This window comes from Nuphar pumila, chromosome 16 (genome assembly GCF_984573655.1).
Source record: "Nuphar pumila chromosome 16, dmNupPumi1.hap1.1, whole genome shotgun sequence".
In the NCBI taxonomy this organism is placed as follows: Eukaryota; Viridiplantae; Streptophyta; class Magnoliopsida; order Nymphaeales; family Nymphaeaceae; genus Nuphar; species Nuphar pumila.
This window is the reverse complement of record NC_143264.1, coordinates 85375706-85394473: the sequence shown is the minus strand read 5'-3', so window position 1 is coordinate 85394473 and position 18768 is coordinate 85375706. Positions and strand designations below refer to the sequence as shown.

At 37.5% G+C, this 18768-nt stretch overlaps 1 protein-coding gene across 1 annotated transcript; it reads right to left on the bottom strand.

Moving 5' to 3' along the window:
- Window positions 1-2929: 2929 nt before the first annotated feature.
- On the bottom strand, window positions 2930-5650 carry LOC149813943 (RNA-binding protein). Its single transcript, XM_089992188.1, has 5 exons — window positions 5562-5650; window positions 4618-4729; window positions 4294-4525; window positions 3797-3919; window positions 2930-3185 (listed from the first exon to the last, which is right to left on the bottom strand). The coding sequence occupies exons 1-5, from the start codon at window positions 5633-5635 to the stop codon at window positions 3052-3054; spliced, it is 675 nt and encodes a 224-aa protein (XP_089848314.1). The 5' UTR covers window positions 5636-5650; the 3' UTR covers window positions 2930-3051.
- Window positions 5651-18768: the final 13118 nt, after the last annotated feature.

The window sequence follows — 18768 nt, the reverse complement described above, 5'->3', positions numbered from 1 at the left end:
GGGACGGTTGAGAGTTAAAAAGGGGAAGTGTCCTTTGAAATAGCCCCTGTTGAATGGGGCCTAGGATGCTTGTTGCATTATGGCCGTCTGGGAAATAACAAGGCTTTAGCTGATCCGCTCAGGAATCATGAAAAGAAAATTTACAAACACGTACAAGCAAGCGGAACCTAAGTTTTGAATTTTGCAAATATCGCCCTGGGTTATGAAAATAATTCACAAAACACCCGTTTTTATTAAGTTGTGTTTACAGGGGTCAAGCCTCAGTAAGTCAATATAATGTCGTCAGTTTTTTATTTTGAAAGTCGGGCTAGTCAGACCCCTGCAAGTTATACAGCTATACCATTGGGGTTTGGACCTGCAACGTCACGGCACAAGGTGGCGCGCACTAGCTGGTCCTACCTGACAAGCGGATCCCTTGCTCTTTCTTTTACCATGTACTCAAAAGTTCAAAAAAATTGACGGCTTCTCTCATTGAAAAGTTGCGACCTCCTGCCTGTTGGGGAGGAGAAACCAAATGTAGCGAAATCGACTGTAAACAAGTCATCTCTATTTCAATCACTTCGTAAATTACTGACATTTGGTGGTGTGCAATCACTCGTATTAAAGCAGAAAATCAAAGGAAAGGAAAGGCCATACCCATTTATGTAAAAAACCCTCTTCAAGATGAGAGGAAAAAATCACGAACCAATTGCAACAAATCCAATATTTGAAAAGGTCATTGCCGATCCTCAACTGCAGTTAGTTGATAGATATGTCTTAATGAGCAACGCTATCAGATCACTCATTTACTCGGCCTTGTGCAACCAAGCTCAATTGAAACCACCTAATATGATTCTCAAAAGAATTAGCCATAACCCATGCGCACCTCATACATTCCAAACTCTACTTATGGGATGATCTTATGTTGAATTTAAAAGTACTCTATTCAATCTCCAAAGACATCCTCCAATAAGCTGGCTCAACACAATGCAAAACAACACACTATGTATGTGTCAGATACCATAGCACTAACGCTGGTACCATTACATACCATATGCCATGCTATCAACACACATCAATGATAACCCAATGCATTTTCTAGTTAATGATGTTTCACACAGCCCTTGCCACATTTCAACCCTCACAACTTTGAATAGTGCACACACATTTCCTAACAAACGTGCTTAAGCGTCGAGTGTCCTATCACTCGCATGACTAATTATGCCAATGAGGCTGCCTTGCAACACCTTTGCGCACATGACAACGTCCGTATGAAAATATGCATACACGTCAGCCTCAAACAGTGCCTACGAGTTCAGCCCATGACAATTAATGAGGCTCATTTAAATATAAAAAACCAACACCAAAGCTGTTTTAAGTTATTGCGCAGAATGGACGCCGTGCTGAAATCAGTCTAAGCCAACTTCGACCAATAAGACATTAATCCTATGGCACTGTTGACATCTTTAGTTGCGATGATGGGCCCTAAGAGGGCGTTTGAATAGCAAACAGCACTGGACAAGATAGTGTGTTGTGTCCTGTACTGTCCACCCCGTGCATGTGCTATAAAAAATAATTTTATTTTGGCATTGTTGTTGTCCACCTGCCACAGTTCCGTGTGGGTGGGGTGGTGTTGCATCCACAGGATGCACCGAAGTAACGTCCTCACGTTTGGGTGGGCACACAAACACATGTGGGGCCCAGGCTTGATGCACAAACAGGGATTCGAACGCCTCCTATCCACCCCAAGGGGGATTGGCAAAATGGAGTGAGGCCTTGGCTGCTAGACAGGCAGTCAAGGTCATTACCATGGGTGTCCCCCCTCTGCGCAAGCCAATACTTAGCATAGGCCCCAGGGGCAGGGGTCATAGACTCAAAGTTGTACACTGCTAGCACGATGACTGTAGATATAGCAGGCTGAGCCAGCATGACCAGTCTTTGTACAGGGTTCGGTTTTTGCAGGTTATAAATCCAAAAGAAAGAAAGCCCCCTAACCTGACGTGCTCTCATACAGCATAGTGACCATGACTGATTGAGTCTAGTCCCACGATTAGACGAACCCTTCAGCGTGGGACTAGATAGGGTGGGGTTCGGGGGTAGCGCCCCCGAAAAAAAAATTGAGATAAAATAAAAAATGGCTACAATTATTAATAAAAATCTATTTCATATGGACAAATCAAACTATTTGCTGCAGTCAGGGCTGGGCTGAGCTACAAAAATGGATAAAAATCTATTTCATATGGAATCAGGGCTGGGGTAGGACTGGGCTTTTAAAATTTTTTTTTTTTAAACTGTTTCGGGAGGCAGGACTGGGCTACAGCAGCCGCCCCCCTAGCTACGCCCAAACCGATCACAAAATACCGAGCTTGTACACCCTCCCAATCATGGTCTGCGATGGTTCCAACCCCTCTCCAAAACCACGCCTCCCCAGCTTCTCTTCTCTCTACCAACCATCACACCCCCCCCCCCCCCCCCCCGCCCACCCACTCCAATCATGCAAGACCATTGGAGAATTCAAGCAAATAAACGCCCAAAGTCCAAATATATGATTTTTCTGAACAAAGATTTCATATATTTTGATGTTTAAGTCAAATTAAAATTTTGCTGAAAGTTACACTTGAGACATTTCTCAATTTTGAAACTATTTGGGCCTATACTACGATGAACTCAAGCCCAGGGAATCAATGAGCTCTGATCCAGTTAGAAAGTCTCAAGGGGATCCTCGAGGGCTTTCCCCTTCTATAATCATGTCCAAAATCTAGACCCGACCTGACCAATGGGTCAATAAGATTCGAGTTGGGTGCAGTCAAAATTGATTAGTTTGTTGGTTCAGCTGGGTCTAATCGACCCACACAAACACCCCTCATTTATAGATGAGCATTCAATTCATGATATAGGAGGCGAACAAAAAAAAACTATAACAGAAATGCATTTTGCAGGACAGGAAATATGATGCAAGACCAATTCTGTATTAAAGGATGGAATTGACTCTTAAGCTCCAAAAGAGAGGTGGATGCAAAATATAAAAAGTTCAGATGTTTGTGTGTCCTTAAAAAAGTTGGCAACTGCACTTCATAAATCTATGTCATCCCACTGCAATCCTCCCAAAGAGGTAGTGCCCATTCCTTCCCATGTTTCCTGAAAACCAACTTCCTTACTGTCCACTCCCTCCATGTCAGAGTCCCACCATCCACTGCCATTAGCATCTGGAAAGGACACTCTTGTAAATACATATGCCGGTTCAAATTACTAAGTACATCTTTAGTTAATGCCATGAATTTCATTGCAAGAGTTTTTTCTTAGCAAGAAAATCATGTGGTGTTAAAAAAGGTTTGCATTTTCAAGGAAATCTTCGTAGATCTTAAAACTAAAAGAAATTAAAAAATACCAAAAACAAAGACAATACTAAACAAAACAAATAAACAATGATTAGTTACATAAATGCAGTTTATTGATTAATTTGTAGTCAAAATATTTGAGATGTACCGCTTCATGTATTCCTTGTGAACTGGTAGGGCTCTGCCTAACACCAGATTGATTATCCTCCCCCCCCCCCCCCAAAAAAAATGCAGTAAAGCTTTAATTTCTGTGTGGAAAGATATCAAACAATGCCCTTCAAGCCAGGGCTCTATATCTGCAGATATCAGAATGTGAACGTAGCTTCCTAAGTTGCCAAAGTGAAACCAAATTGCCAATCACCGACATGACCAACAAGTGAAACCCTCCTTAAGATTCTTGATGCCCAAGTAGATTTCATGGGAATGATTAATATGTAAGTGATAACCAAAATGCCCTTCTATGGTCCAGTGATGCTTACAGTGATTGAAGAGGGGTTCTGGCCTTGTCTTATTCATGAACTCCGATATTCCTTTTTGTCTTGGTTTTGGATCATCGCCAAGAACCACCAAAGAACGAGTAGATGTGAGCCTCTTCCCTTCACCTAAGATTGAAGGAAGAAACAGAAAATAGAAAATGGTCAACAGCATGAGAAGCATCTTAATCCGATAGCAAGCAGCATACAACCACCAGGGGCAACTAATGGAAATAGGCCATAATGAAACACCAACTACAGACCGTTGCTTCTATTCCAAAATGATTATAAAAGAAAAGCATCAGAACTTGGAATCCTAGCAGATAATATTAATAATAGGAAACTTTGAGTCAATTAGGCTGTTCATTTGAGTCCATTTAACGCAACGCAAATGCAGCTAAGTTCAACACACACACCACACATGTAAGCATGCTGCACGAAGTTGCAAAATTTCAAACTCAGAAAGGCTTGTAAACAAAATAAAATAATCAAGCACAACATACCTCCTAATCTTGGTCTCTTTCTTTTCCTCATATCATGCTCATCTGCCTCAATTTGTGTACGTGTGATGTGGATATCTGAGGCTGGCTTTTCACCATCCTCAACGCAACCTCTGCTAACAATGCCAGAGCATCTAAAAATACGGCCATCGAGAAGGTTACTCTGTTCTGGAACCTCCCTTTTCTCTGTCATTATTGTCGCTATTCCAAGGTCTAGAGACGGAAAACAGCCCCCCTTACCGTAGTTGACATTCAATACTCCTCAGGCTCTTTGCAAATGCATAACCTATTACCGAAAGTAATCTAACAATGGAAAAGAAAATGTACCTGCATTGACTTCTGTGGATTTTTTTTACTGAGCTTTCTATCTAAGAATTCCGAGAGAGAGATGCTTGCCTTGGAGATGTCGGTACCATGATCTGTATTGCATTCTTTGTATCTGAAATTCAAAACAGGGTAAATTAACATGCAATACCTAATGTTACTAACTCGATGAGAAACGTAACTCAAAGAGCATGACGAAATAACAACGAATCCCGCGAAAATACTACAATCGACACAATTGTTGACCTGATGAATGACTCTAAGCTGACATATGCAGAAGAATTTGGGCCCCACATCAATATAAGCATCTTGAATCAGATTTCCAAAATTGGCGCTGTCATATTATACCAATTGGCCTAGATCTAAGCACAGTTTTGAGGTCCATGAATCTTTGAAGAAAACCATTAAATCTGAGATGCATATCTTCAGCCCAAGCTTTTAGACAATGTGAAAAAAATCACAGGTTCTGAAATGGGGGCCAATGCCAAAGCAAAAATCTATAATAGAGTGATTGCACAAGCACCATAGTATAATATGTTGCAAGCAAATTTACCTAGATGGTTTCCATAAGCAATGGTCAATACTGAACAGAAGGCTATACTTACAAAACTAGCTAATTGCTTGTACGACCCGTTGTTAGAATGAGAAATTCAGCAAAGTTTTCCTCTAAGATGAATTGTACACCAATTGTAAACTTGAGTAGCATTACTTGATAAGACCGACAACAACAAGAGTAACGGAGATGCGTTAGTGAAATTCTCTAGAAACGGAAAATTGCCATAAATGAAAACCGATGGGTATGAAACTAAAAACACTGAGGAAATGAAACACTTCTTTGTTAGATCATTGCTCGAAATCGACAGGGAAAAAAGAGAATCGAGAGCAGAATAACAAATTGGAAAAGAGGAGTGGAGAAAGAAACGATCAGAAGAGAGAGGGGCTTGGACCTGGAAGTAGTGCGGAGGAAGAGCCGGTGAAGGGAACGTTGGCCGAACTGCTTGCTTGGACTCGTCTCCTTCATTTCTCTTCTCCCACTCCGATTGGATTTCCCCTGCGCTCGGCTCCGTTTTATACCGAATATTGAGATCGCGCCAAATTTCGGAGTTTTGAATTTTCGGCGTCAAAAGCGATCAGTGAAAAACCTTACCACGTCGAAGCCCTGGGTAAGCGTGGACATCGATCCGGCCTGACCCGACCCGAGACCCATTACCAACCAACTCACCCGAACTTCCCATTTGGATACCGAATTCAGGTTGGGCCTGAGTGTCGTAGATGATAGAGCACAATTTGGATTCAGTACTGAAGTGGGCAATACCAGGTCCGACTAATCGGAGTCAGATAAATATTCAGATTCGGATGGAGTAAATGAAATTGGTTTTGCATAAGAATTCCTTAACTGAATCCGGTTAATTGGAGTTTGGAGTCAAATATATATATACCATCAAACCAAAAAAAGGTTCAAAATCATGATAATCAAAGGCATTCCTTCTCATGGAGTTTTTCATCGATCAAACTTTACATATTGAAAATTTATCATTCATGTGGTAAGCGATACGTTTTGGATTATGATTTTTTTTTAGATATATTTTTTGACACGCTAAAAATCAACGACCCACAATACTTTATATTGCAAAGTTTTAGATGGATTTTGAGCCCTCGATTTTTCATGTTCAGAAAAGCTTGCCTATATGTCATAAGGTCTTCATGTAAAATATATTTCTTAGTAAATAAACTATTGATAACAGATATATGATGTCTGATCAACCTGATCATCATTTTAGTAAGTGACACGTTTTGGATTATGAATTTTTTATTTTTGTGTTTTTTGAAAGCGCTAAAAATCAGCGGCCAACAATACTTTATATTTTAAAGTTTTAGATGCACTATGAGCTATCTACTTTTCATGTTTTGAAAAAACATGTCTATATATTGAAAAGTCTTCATGTAAAAGTATATTTCTTACTAAATAAATTTTATATAAAAATTATGAATTTTCAATTTTTAGATATGTTTTTTGAAAGCACTAAAAATCAACTACCACAACACTTTATATTATAAAGTTTTGGATGCATTGTGAGCCATCGATTTTTCAAGTATAGAAAAACATGTCTATATGTCCTAAAGTCTTACCGTAAAACATAATTCTTACTAAATAAATTATAAGTAACAGATGTATGAGGTCCGATAGTTGAGATGCTCAAGCATCCGAGGAGAGACATCTTATCATCATGGGTTCTAGATTTTAGACCTTTTAGTTGAACTATCCACCTTTCATATATATATATATATATATATATATATATATATATATATATATATATATATATATATATATATATATATATATATATATATATATAGAGAGAGAGAGAGAGAGAGAGAGAGAGAGAGAGAGAGAGTCAAAAATTGATCATCATTACTTAAAAGTGAAACTCAACAAAGTGTTGAGTCCCACAAGCACAAATACAGCATCACTACATGAAAACACCATTTACACAAAAACAGAAAAAAACGAACCCAAAACAGAAAACTCATCAAGGACCACAGACATCTAGATGAGCATCAGTTGGAGGCAGAGGCATCAGTTGGAGGCAGAGGCAGGTCTTTGAGATATATGCCTAAGATAGCATAGAGAGAGAGAGAAGATGGTCTATATGATGCAACGAGTTTTCATTGTTTTGTTGTCTTGTGTGCCAAAGCTGAATTCATATAAAGATTTATTTTTAAAGATATTTTGGTTTTTTCAATTTTTATAACTTTTTATTTTTAGTGATCTAATGGCTGTTAAGTCCTGTTTGGGCCATTGGCCGGTGTATGTAGGGTAGTTTTTAAATTCTATTTTTTTGTTTTTATTTTTGTTTGTAATGTGCTAATATGAAACCTATTGAGATAAATTAAATCGAGTTGATGTTTTGAGTTCCCTTTTTAGACAATGGGACTAGACACTCTCCATTTGACCCACATTTTGGGGTCCCAAGGAGGTGGTGTTTATTTTCTTCCTCCTTTACTGAGTCGGTGGCAAAAGCGTGGATAAAGTTTTAAATAAAGTAAGTGGTTAAGTATGTTATTTTTCAATAGACATAGACAGGTTGACTTAAATGTTTTTAGTTGAGTAGTAGTAGTTGAGTCAATGTATTTTTTTATTGTAATTAAATACAACATGTAATAGTTAATGTAGAGTATATTTTAAAATGAAAACTAAAATTTTGAAAATCTTTTTGTGTGTATTTATTATATAAAAGACATAATAAAGCACTGTGGGTTTAGTGCTTTGGCCAGATTGATCTTGGCAAAGGGTGCTACTTGTTAGCGCTTCTTGGTAAGCCATGCTGGTGCTATGAAGTTGTCCAACGCATGAATTGGTGACCTATATTCATCTGGACATTACATTAGTAGGTTGTTGTTGCACCTATTAGATGAAAATCACTCACGAAAGACCTCCTAAACCTGGATCGTGTTATGACCAACATGAATTTGTTTCGCTGTAACCCTGTCCATTGAGGGACTTATCATCTACATCACTGTGTCATGACATAAGGAATAAACTCAAATTTTGTTTGAAAAAATAAGACACGAGGATGAACTTTTTTTAAAATGCTTAATCAATAAAAACTAATTTTATAAAATTATAAAATTTGTTTTTTAATTGAAGTAATAATTCAATTAATTTGAAAGTATTAAAATAACATCACGTGTCCGCATGTGCACTTGTGTCACGATGGACACACCACCAAAATGGTGTGACATTGTGACATAGGAGGTGGTAGTTGCTAACCTCTCAGCTAACCACTTATTTTGAAGGTTTTTTTTTTAATGTCTTTCTTAAATCCGGGCATACAGTTGTGTTAGATATGGTCAATTTACAAGAGAACTACACGAATCATGCTCATTCTATAACAAACATGATTTTTAAGCCTTTAATATTTATGAAAATCTTAAACCATCAAATTTTAAAACTTATAAAAACATGTGTATCACAATCAAATAACTTAAGGGTTGATTCTTATAAAACCATGCATCTCTCTTTACTCTCACTCTCTATATATGTGGTTTTTGTTTCATTCAAGAAATTGTACCTACATTCTAGTCTAAATCTCACGAAGCTAGTTGTTTTGACACAGTCTAACCTTATATATGTGTTAAACATGCTCAATTAACGGTCTTCACAGCCATTGATTTTTGGATTGCTCAAAAAAACTATATACTGGTCAGATTCTAGCTATCCAAAAGCCTATTCTCATTAAATAAAACCTGTAGATCACGTTTATAGTATTAGATGTGAGGAAAAACTCAAAGTATGGGATTTCACCCCCATTTGCTACGTGGTTTGCACATATGAACGATACAAGAAAGCATAAACTCACTCTCTCTCTCTCTCTCTCTCTCTCTCTCTATATATATATATATATATATATATATATATAGAGAGAGAGAGAGAGAGCATTTACCATTCAACATTACCAAAAATACATCCAACAGAATATTGGATGAGAGAGAAACACAGGAGTGAGACAACCACAATCTAGATGGTGGTTGTGCACAATTCAGAGTACAAGCAAATCAAACCCCCCTCTCTACTATGTAATTTAAGAGCCAAATACACATCAGACATGACTCGTTGGCAAAGCTTTCCGAAATCGAATTTGATGTCCCTGAAGAAGATGTCATTTTTTTCAGTCTAGATCACCCACTATGTTGAAAACAACCATACCCACCACAATAATCTTCATTTTTTTTGTTTCATAAAAGCATGAGACCAAACAAGAGGTCCCGAATAACAGAACTCGGACGAGTTTGAACAGGCGGTTCTCCCCAAGTTTGAAAAAATAAGTCTAGAACAATCGGCAAAACCAAAATAGATGATTTGTGTTCTCTACCGCCCATGCTAGAAAATTGAATCTCCCGTTTCCTAACATTAATCTGGGTTTGAACACGATCCAAAACCATAAGTCACGCTAAAGCTTTTGCCCTTTGAGCGGGTCCTTTACCCCACATACAATCATTAGGAAACGAGTCCATATCGGATGACAACAATGAATAGTAAACTTGTTTAATTGAGAACCTATCTCTGCTCGCCATAGTCCAGTAAAGCTACGGGTGGCCATGGATAGGCCTAAGATCCCTGCCTGAAGGAGCAAAATGTCTTCCGCCACTTCAATATATATACATATAGAGAGAAAGACAAGAAAAAGAGAGAATATTCACCATTCAACATTACCAAAATACATTCAAAAGAATATTGGATGAGAGAGAAACGTAGGAATAAGACAGCCACCATCTAGATGGTGACAGAGAATTCTCAACTTTTAGCCCAAATTCAATTTGATGTTAGAGGAATTAAAACTTCTAGTAAAGTTTCAAAAGATTGAAAAAATGAGTTTTTTGTTTTTACCGACATGTGCGTCTGTTTGTGTCTTAAGTTTTTGGAAAACTCATGTATTTGTCTCTTTTGTACGAGTTAAGTATTGTACATGCCGGCATTGCTGCACAGCAATCATTCAAACAATCTTTCTTCTTTTTAATTTAATGGCCAAATTCTCCATCGAAGTGGGTATAGTCAGGAGCTTGAGTCACCGACACCCCACCCACACACTCGGTGAGACTCGAACCTAAGAAGAAGGAGTCAGCACCTTCTCTCCAAGCCACTACCATTCAAGCGACTAACTCATCACCTGGTAAGTGAACAGTAAAGAGTCTATCAGGTCAAAGTGGGCTCTGACGAATTACTCTTAGAGCTCACGTTGATACAATTCATCCATGGGATGAACAACATCCAGAATACCCTCAATAAACCTATGTTTTCAACCCTTCATTCTCTAAACTCTAGATGCTTTGAAAATAAAAAAGTGAGGCATATTGAAAAGATATAGAGTCCGTTCATGTCATTTTGGATGCCGTTCACATCGGGATGAGCTCTGATGGTAACTTATCAAAATCCATTCTGATATGATGATAGGCACCCAAAAAGAAAACCTCATTATGGCCTTCTTTACTCCTCTCAGCAAAGGTGGATATAAATGCAAACCGCATGTGCATGCCACTGACAATTAAAAACTGACGAACTTTTGAACGATACGTCACCTTGTATGGGACGTTGAAAGTTCGAATCCCGGTGTGGTTGTATAACCGATAGGGGTGACAATGAGCCTGCTTTACCCAGACTTGACCCTGACAAAACCTTATAGGGTCTGGGTAGGGTGATAAATAAAAAGACCTGATTAAGACTCTGGTCTGAACTCAAAGGTTCGTCTAATGCATGGACCCTGACATAGTTTGTGAAATTTTACACCAGGCTTGTAGGTTACCCGAGTTTTGATTAAGACAAAACTATGGTTTTACTTAGTATGATTCGGGTTTGGTTCATGTAGTTTTTATTTGGTTTGGGTATGAGTTTTTTTATAGTGGACCCGATACCATACCCAAAAATCTGGTTCAAGTCTGGTTTCATTTGAGTCTGAATCAAACCTGACCCGTTGACACCCTAATAACGAGTAGGGATGGCAGGGTCTAGAGACAAGGTCTCTACCCCTGCTCTGTCATAAAATCCTGCCTTGATCTCCATACGAGTTTTGATTTTAACCTCCATCTTTGCCTTCATTCTCATTTCATGTCCTCTATCTTTGGTCCAAATGGGGCGAGGTGAGGCGAGACCCGTTTCATTTCGATCCATTGTCATCTCTAAAGAAGGATTGAGGATGGGGCAAGGCGTGGATCGGGATGGAGCAGGGCGGGAGAAAGCTTAAGTCTATCCCTTCATGCGTTTTGATTTTAACCTTCAGCCCTGCCTCCATCCCATCTTCGGTCTAAACAGGGCAAAGCGGGATGAGGTCCGGTCCACTGCCATCCCTAATAACCGGGTAGGTGTGTTAGGTGAGTAGGCCCCCATCAATTATTATTCAACGATACCACTGTGGTTTTGAACCTGCAACGCCCCCACCACTTGGAGACTTGTGCATTTTCACTGACATGACAGCTCCTACCAACCACTGATTGGCTGAGAAAAAAAGAAGTCCAGATTCTGTTCATGGATCCCCCAACACAAAATTTAATACTATATCAGAACCTTTTCACAAAGAGCCCCTCCTCCTCTCTTTAGGACGGGTTCGGGTCTTATTTCCTTTTAGAAATCTGCCGTCGGATTTTGAGATCGGACGATCCTCGACGCTCGGTGTCGGTTTCGTCCAAGGGAAGTTCCTTCGTTGCTAAGACAAGCGGATCTTCCAACAGGAGCTCCGCGTTGTTGGTAAGAGCTGTCAGTTCACGTCTCCTTGTTGTACGACGTTGCAGGTTCAAAGCCCGGTGGTACGTTACTTTAAAAAAGAGAAACGGTCTAAAAAGACAAGCGGAGATATTATCACAATGCCCTTCCGTCCTCCGAAGAAAATATTTTTGTCAACCCTCTAAAACTAACCGCTCTTATGCCTTTCCAATTATAGGGCGTATGGATGCGATAAATTACAGTAATATCATCTCCATGTGAATAGCGGGCGCCTGGTTTCGAACTAGCAAACAGGCCCCAAAAGCCCGGACCAAGATATTGACATGGCGTGTTCACCCGGTCCATCTAGGATCAGGCATATTGCTTTTCAAATCCTCTTTGAGGTTCAGAAGCCATGAATTCGAATGTGCATTGCAGTTTCCCAACACCTTCTGCTGTTTGAGAAGAGAGACTTGTGGGTTTTTCTAACACCATATTTTGTTTGGGAGCATTGGTATTGCCAAGCACCAAGTTGGAGATAGAGTTGTCAAACCCAACACCACATTTCAAAACACCATTCATATAAGAAGATGCTTTTGACATGGGGATGATCGACTGTTCTCGTAAAAAGCCTCAAACAAATCGATGGGGTTTTAATGGTTTGGATAATGGGGTGGTATCTAATGCAATAGCAAAGCTAAGCAGCCCAGATCATGTGATCCATTTGGATCCTATTTGTTGTTGGATTTTTAGATTGTATTTGGATAGCGGATTCAAATGATTGATCAACATTCAGTTAGGTTCAAAATCTACTATCGATGATAATCAACAGCATTCCTTCTATAATGATTGAGAGTAAGAGACATGTTTTGGATTATGATTTTTTTTAGATGTATTTTTTTTCAACCACACAGAATATTTTATATTGTAAAGTTCAAGATGCATTTGCATATTTCTTACTAAATAAATTATTCATAACAAGTATATGAGGTCTGATCGATGAGATGCTCAAGCATTAGAGGAGGGGAGCCGATTTATCATTATTTTAGTAAGTGACAATTTTTGGATTATGAATTTTTTATTTTTGTATGTGTTTTTTGAAAGTGCTAAAAATCAGGGGCCCACAATACTTTATATTGTAAAGTTTTAGATGCATTGTGAGTCATCTACTTTTCATGTTTTGAAAAAACACGTGTATATATTTGAAAGACTTCATGTAAAATACTAAATAAATTTTATGTAATAATTATGAATCTTTGATTTCTAGATGTGTTTTTTGAAAGCGCTAAAAAACACTGACCCACAATACTTTATATTGTAAAGTTTTGGATGCATTGTGAGCCATTAATTTTTCAAGTTTAGAAAAACATGTCTATTAAAGCATATTTTTTACTAAATAAATTATAAATAACAAATGTATGTGGTCTGATCGATGAGATGCTGAAGCATTGGAGAAGGAGTGACGTATGACCATTAGTTATAGATTTTGGACCTTTTTTTAGTTTGAAGGGTCTTCCTTTCGTGTGTGTGTATATATATATATATATATATATATAATGGCGAAGTTCTCCAGGGAAGTGGGTAATCTCCAGCTGGAGTCAAGTTCTTAAGGCACCCACACACCTGGTGAGAGTCGAACCTAAGACCAAGGAGTCAGCACCTTCTCTCCAACCCGCTACCATTCAAGCGACTAAATCATCACCTGTTAAGTGAACAGAAGAGAAAGAGTCTGTATCAGGTCAAAGTGGGCTCCAACGAATCACCCTTAGAGCCCAGGTTGATACCATTCACCCATGGGATGAACAACATCCAGAATAAACCTATGTTTTCAACCCTTCATTCTCTAAACTCTAGTAGCTGTTTCCTTTAAGGCATCAGTAGAATTTGAAAATAAAATGTGAGACCTATTTAAAAGATAGAGTCCATTAATGGCATTTTGGATGATGTTCACTGTAGGATGAGCTCTGATGGTAACTGAATAAAACCCATTCTGACATGATAGGCACCCAAACAAAAAAAAAAAGAAAACCTCACTCAATAAGTATGAGGTCCTCCTTCTTTATTGCTCTCGGCAAAGGTGGGATATAAATGCAAACGGCATGTGCATACCACTAAGAAAGAAAAAAACAGACTAATCTCCATCGTCTAACTTTTGAACGATACGTCACCTTGTGTTGGGAGGTTTAAAGTTCGAATCCCGATGGTATGATTGTATAACTGATGATACACGGATGTCCCAAATCAAATTTTACAGAGTACGGTTAGGGATGGCAGTGGACGGGTAGAAAACGGGGTCTCACCCCCGTCCAGACGGTGGATGGAAGACATGAGGTGGGGATGAAGGTTAAAATCAAAACTCGTACGAGAATGGACTTATGCTTTTTCTCGCCCCACCCGATCCTCGTTCCAATCCCCGTTCTTAATCCTTTTTTAGGGATGACAATGAACTGACAGGAAACGAAGCCCTACTTCGTTCCGTTTGGACCGAAGATGAAGGACATGAAACGGAGACTAAGGTAGAAATGAAGGTTAAAATCATAACTCATGCAGGGATAAAGGTTCAGATTTTGAGTTGGGTAAGGGTGGAGACCTTGTTCACCACTCCAGTCTACTGCCATCCCTGACTTTGGGTATGATGGTTATAAATAAAATGACACGGTTCAGACTCGAGTCTAGACCCAAAGGTCCAATTAATACCTTAAGCCAGATATAGTTTATGAAATTTTATACTTCACCCAAGTTCTCATTAAGACATAACTTTTCAATGTAAAAATGATAAAAATATAATTTTACCGAGTATGGTCCAAATTTGATTCATGTTATCATCACAAAATTTTACTTTTGCAAGTCAAATTGACAATTGAAAAAGATTTTGAAAATAACTCGCCTCCGTTTTAAAATGCAGGATAATTCTGAAGAATGAAACTCGCATGTCGGTACGAGATTCAACCGTTCATGACGCCTTTACCAGAGGTAATTGAACAAATGATCAAAAGTGTGCTTAGCTTTGCTCAATGTGTCTAAATCGTGTTCTATTTCTTAAATGCAAAAAGAATCAGACATGTGTCATGAATTTCTGAAAATACAAATTCGAAAACATGATGTATGATTCAAAATTTGGAGAAAATACTTGGAAAAGAAGCTCTTTGAAAATCGTGAATCCTGATTGAGAGGATGTTCCTCAGAAAATGAAAATCGATTTATGAAGAAATTTTGAAGTTTTGTAAAAATCGATTCTGGGAAAACTTGATTAATTTTGAGAAAAGTTTGAATTTTCAACTTTGGAATTGAAAATGTTAGGATTTGGAAATTTAAAATATAACTTGGAAATTAGGGTTTTGGTAAACCCTAACGAGTTTTAAAATCTGGATCCGACTTTCTGACAGAGGAAAAATACCAAACAGAGGCAAAAAATTATGAAAATTTTACAGTAAATAGCCTACATTAACACGAAGCCACTGCACTTTATAGATCTTGAATCAGATATCGAATGAAAGAAATAACACAATTGCAAGTTAACTATGAATTTCAATAATGATTTTAACGATGGAAAATCATGGTTTAATCTTTTATTTTTTGACAAGTTTTTTGAATCCCAAAACGTCTGGTTTTTTTATAGAGACTCAATAACATATCCGTGTATCACATATAAAAAAATCAATAATTTCTAACTATGATTTAAATGCTAAATAACATGTTTTTTTACAGATCTATAATCAAAACGCATGAAAATCTAATAAAACATTAAAAAAACATGATTTAACAATGAAAAATAATAAAAAAACACATAAACAGCAAAACAAAATTACATTTAATGTTGAAACACAATCAATGAACATTAACAAATACCAATTCTAAAAACAGAGTCCTGATCCAACTGGGACTCTGGGGACATTGTCCTAATTGAACTAGGACTCTAAGATTTTTGGATTTTCTGAAAAAATAAATAAGAGAATTTTGAAAAACAGTTAAAAACAAGATAAAATTCAAGTTTTGGTTCAGAGTCTTGATTTGATTAGGACTCTAAGGAGGAGTCCTACTTCGATTAGGACTCTGAAATTTTTGGTTTTCTGAAAAACAAATGATGAGATTTAAACAAAGCTTTTGAAAACCAGTGAAAATGAAGTGAGAAAATAAACTTTGGATAGAGTCCTGATTCGATTAGGACTCTGGGGTAAAATCCCATAATTTTGAAACTTAGTGGTAAAAGTGTAAATTTTTTAAAATTGGGAAGATAAATGAAGAGATTTTGGAAAGATTCTTACAAAATTGAAATCAGGGTCAAAGTCCTGATCAAACTGGGTTTCTCTGAATAGAGTCCTAGTTCAACTAAACTCTGAGTTTTTTACTTCTTTTTGAAAGATTTGGTTAAAATAAGTAAAATAACAATAAAGGACATAGTCCTAGTCCTACTGAGATTCTGACAAAGATTCTTAATCCGACTAAGATTCTTGAAGAATAGTCCTAATCCAACTAGGACTCTGAGATTTTGGCCAAAACGGAAGATTTTGAAAGGTTTTCTAAAAAAACAGGTAGAAAAGATAATAAAAAGTAGAGTTTTGATCCGACTAGGACTCTGGAAAAAGAGTCATGATCCAACTAGTACTCTAAAATTTTGGCTAAAACGAAAGATTTTGAAAGGTTTTATCAAAAAACAGGTAGAAAAGGTAATAAAAAGTAGAGTTCTGGTCCGACTAGGACTCTGGAAAAAGAGTCATGATCCAACTAGAAATCTAAGATTTTGGTAAAAATGAAGGAAATGGACAATGGATATGACCATAACTGGTTTAAAATCAAAATGAAGTTTTGAAAATGTTTTAAAAAGTTAAAAAGATAGAGTCTTGATCCAACTGGGGCTTTGAAATTTTTGAGAAATTTAATAAATGAAGAAATTCAGATGCGACACCAGCTAAATGAGTCTCATGTGAGAATTGAAATCAGTTGAAAATTGAATTTAAAATGAATCCATATTGTTTTGTGAGAAAAACACTTCAAAATATAAGGTCCTGGGTGGTTGGCAAATGACAAAATGTTGATTAAAAACCCAAGTTTTAAAATTGATTTTGAAAGAAAATTTTAAGACTCGAATCTGGATTAAATATTTTGAAAAGAGGAGTGTTGAATCTCGAAAATGAGATGTAATGACATGCAATGAAGTGAAATGACATGCCGAATGCATGCAGTGACACATGAAATATATAAACACTGAATGATGGTGAAAATTTGAGGTGTTTACAGTTCATATAGTTTATATGTGATTCAAATATGTTTTTTCTTATAATGGACCTGATTAGACTTGAGTTCAGACTTGATACCATACCTGAAAATCTAGTTCAAATCTGATTTTACCTAACCAAACCCTACCCATTGACACCCTAATAACTGATAGGTGTGTGCCTAACGTCGGCTTTATCTGTGAAAAAAATAAAATTTTGAACGAACGATTGGCGCATGGCAGCTGTTGTAGCTTTTACATTGCGGCGGCAAGTAAGGTCGGGTGGTAGTGACCTCAAGTGGGAGTTATTATTCCTCCGGAGGCGGAGGACAATGACACGGTTGTTGGCGATGGTTGTTCTGTTAAAAGAAAAACTTTTGAACGAACGAGTTCGTCTCTGTAAAGAAAACCATATATATATATTTTTAAAGGCTGGCTTGTGTTGTGTTATGTAGGTAGCCCCCCATCAATTATTATTGAGCGATACCACTGTGGTTGTGAAACTGCAACGTCCCACCACTTGGAGACGTGTGCATTTGCACTGACGGCTCTACCCATTGCCTCAGAAAAAAAGAAAGTCCAGATTCTGGTCATGAATCCCCAACACAAAATTTAATATTATATCAGAACCTTTTCCCAATGAGCTGACCCATCACAAAGAGCCCAGATCATGTGATCCATTTGGATCCTATTTGTTGTTGGATTTTTAGATTGTATTTGGATAGAGGATTCAAATGATTGATAAACATTCAGTTAAGAAGTTAAATAGATTTAGAAAACTGCCTTATTTAGGTTTCAGTTTTTTTTTTTTTTTATTTACGAGATTTGGGTCACTTAAATGGGCCTCCCTGCGAGGTAAACTTTGGGACCCAACAAGCCCTTATGAAACCCATCAGTTATTAAAGGCACTCGCACAACCGGTGGGAGTGAAACTTGGAGCAAAAAGGTCAAAACCTTCTCCTCAGGCCTGCTGGCGGATATGCCACTCAGGCGATATTGGAAGTTGGATTTATCAAGATCAAAAATTTCTCACAAACATGGTCTGTTTCTACTAGAGGTTGTAGTATCAACGGGGGATCCGTTTGTCTGGTAGGAGCATAGTGCACGTTACCTTGTGTTGGGAAGTTGCAAATTCGAATCCCAAAGTATCATTGTATAACTGGTAGGGGTCTGCCTCTAACTCTAGCTTGCCTTTAAAAAAAAAAATGAGTGCAGCAAATACATTCCCCAATGTCTGACCCATGGTGACAAAAGTTAAAAACGGCAAAAATCTTAAGAGTAAAAAAACTCGTGAGATTTTGAAAATTTTCATAAATCTCGTATTTTTTTGGCAAAATCTCGGCAATTAAAATTAAATTTAAAATATAACAAAAATATTTTTTATAAAAAATATAAATAAAGCACATTTAAAAAAAAATCTAGGGGGTTTAATGTTAAATATCTAAAAAAATTATAAATATCACGATATTTGTCACGGTTTGAAAATCTCAAGATAAATTACGGTTTTATACTTTCAGACAATTTTTTGCGATATTATACCAAGATTTTTATAAAAATCTCGCGATATTTGTTACAGAGGTGACGTCTGACAACGTCTAAATCCTATTCTAAGATTCTGGTTGAGCTAGATCCAATTATGTCTTAGTCATTATTGTAGGAACCTGCCTACCAGGAAGATGGCCACATTCAAAGATATCCAAACAACCAGCTACTGGGATATACACTAACCAGACAGACGTTC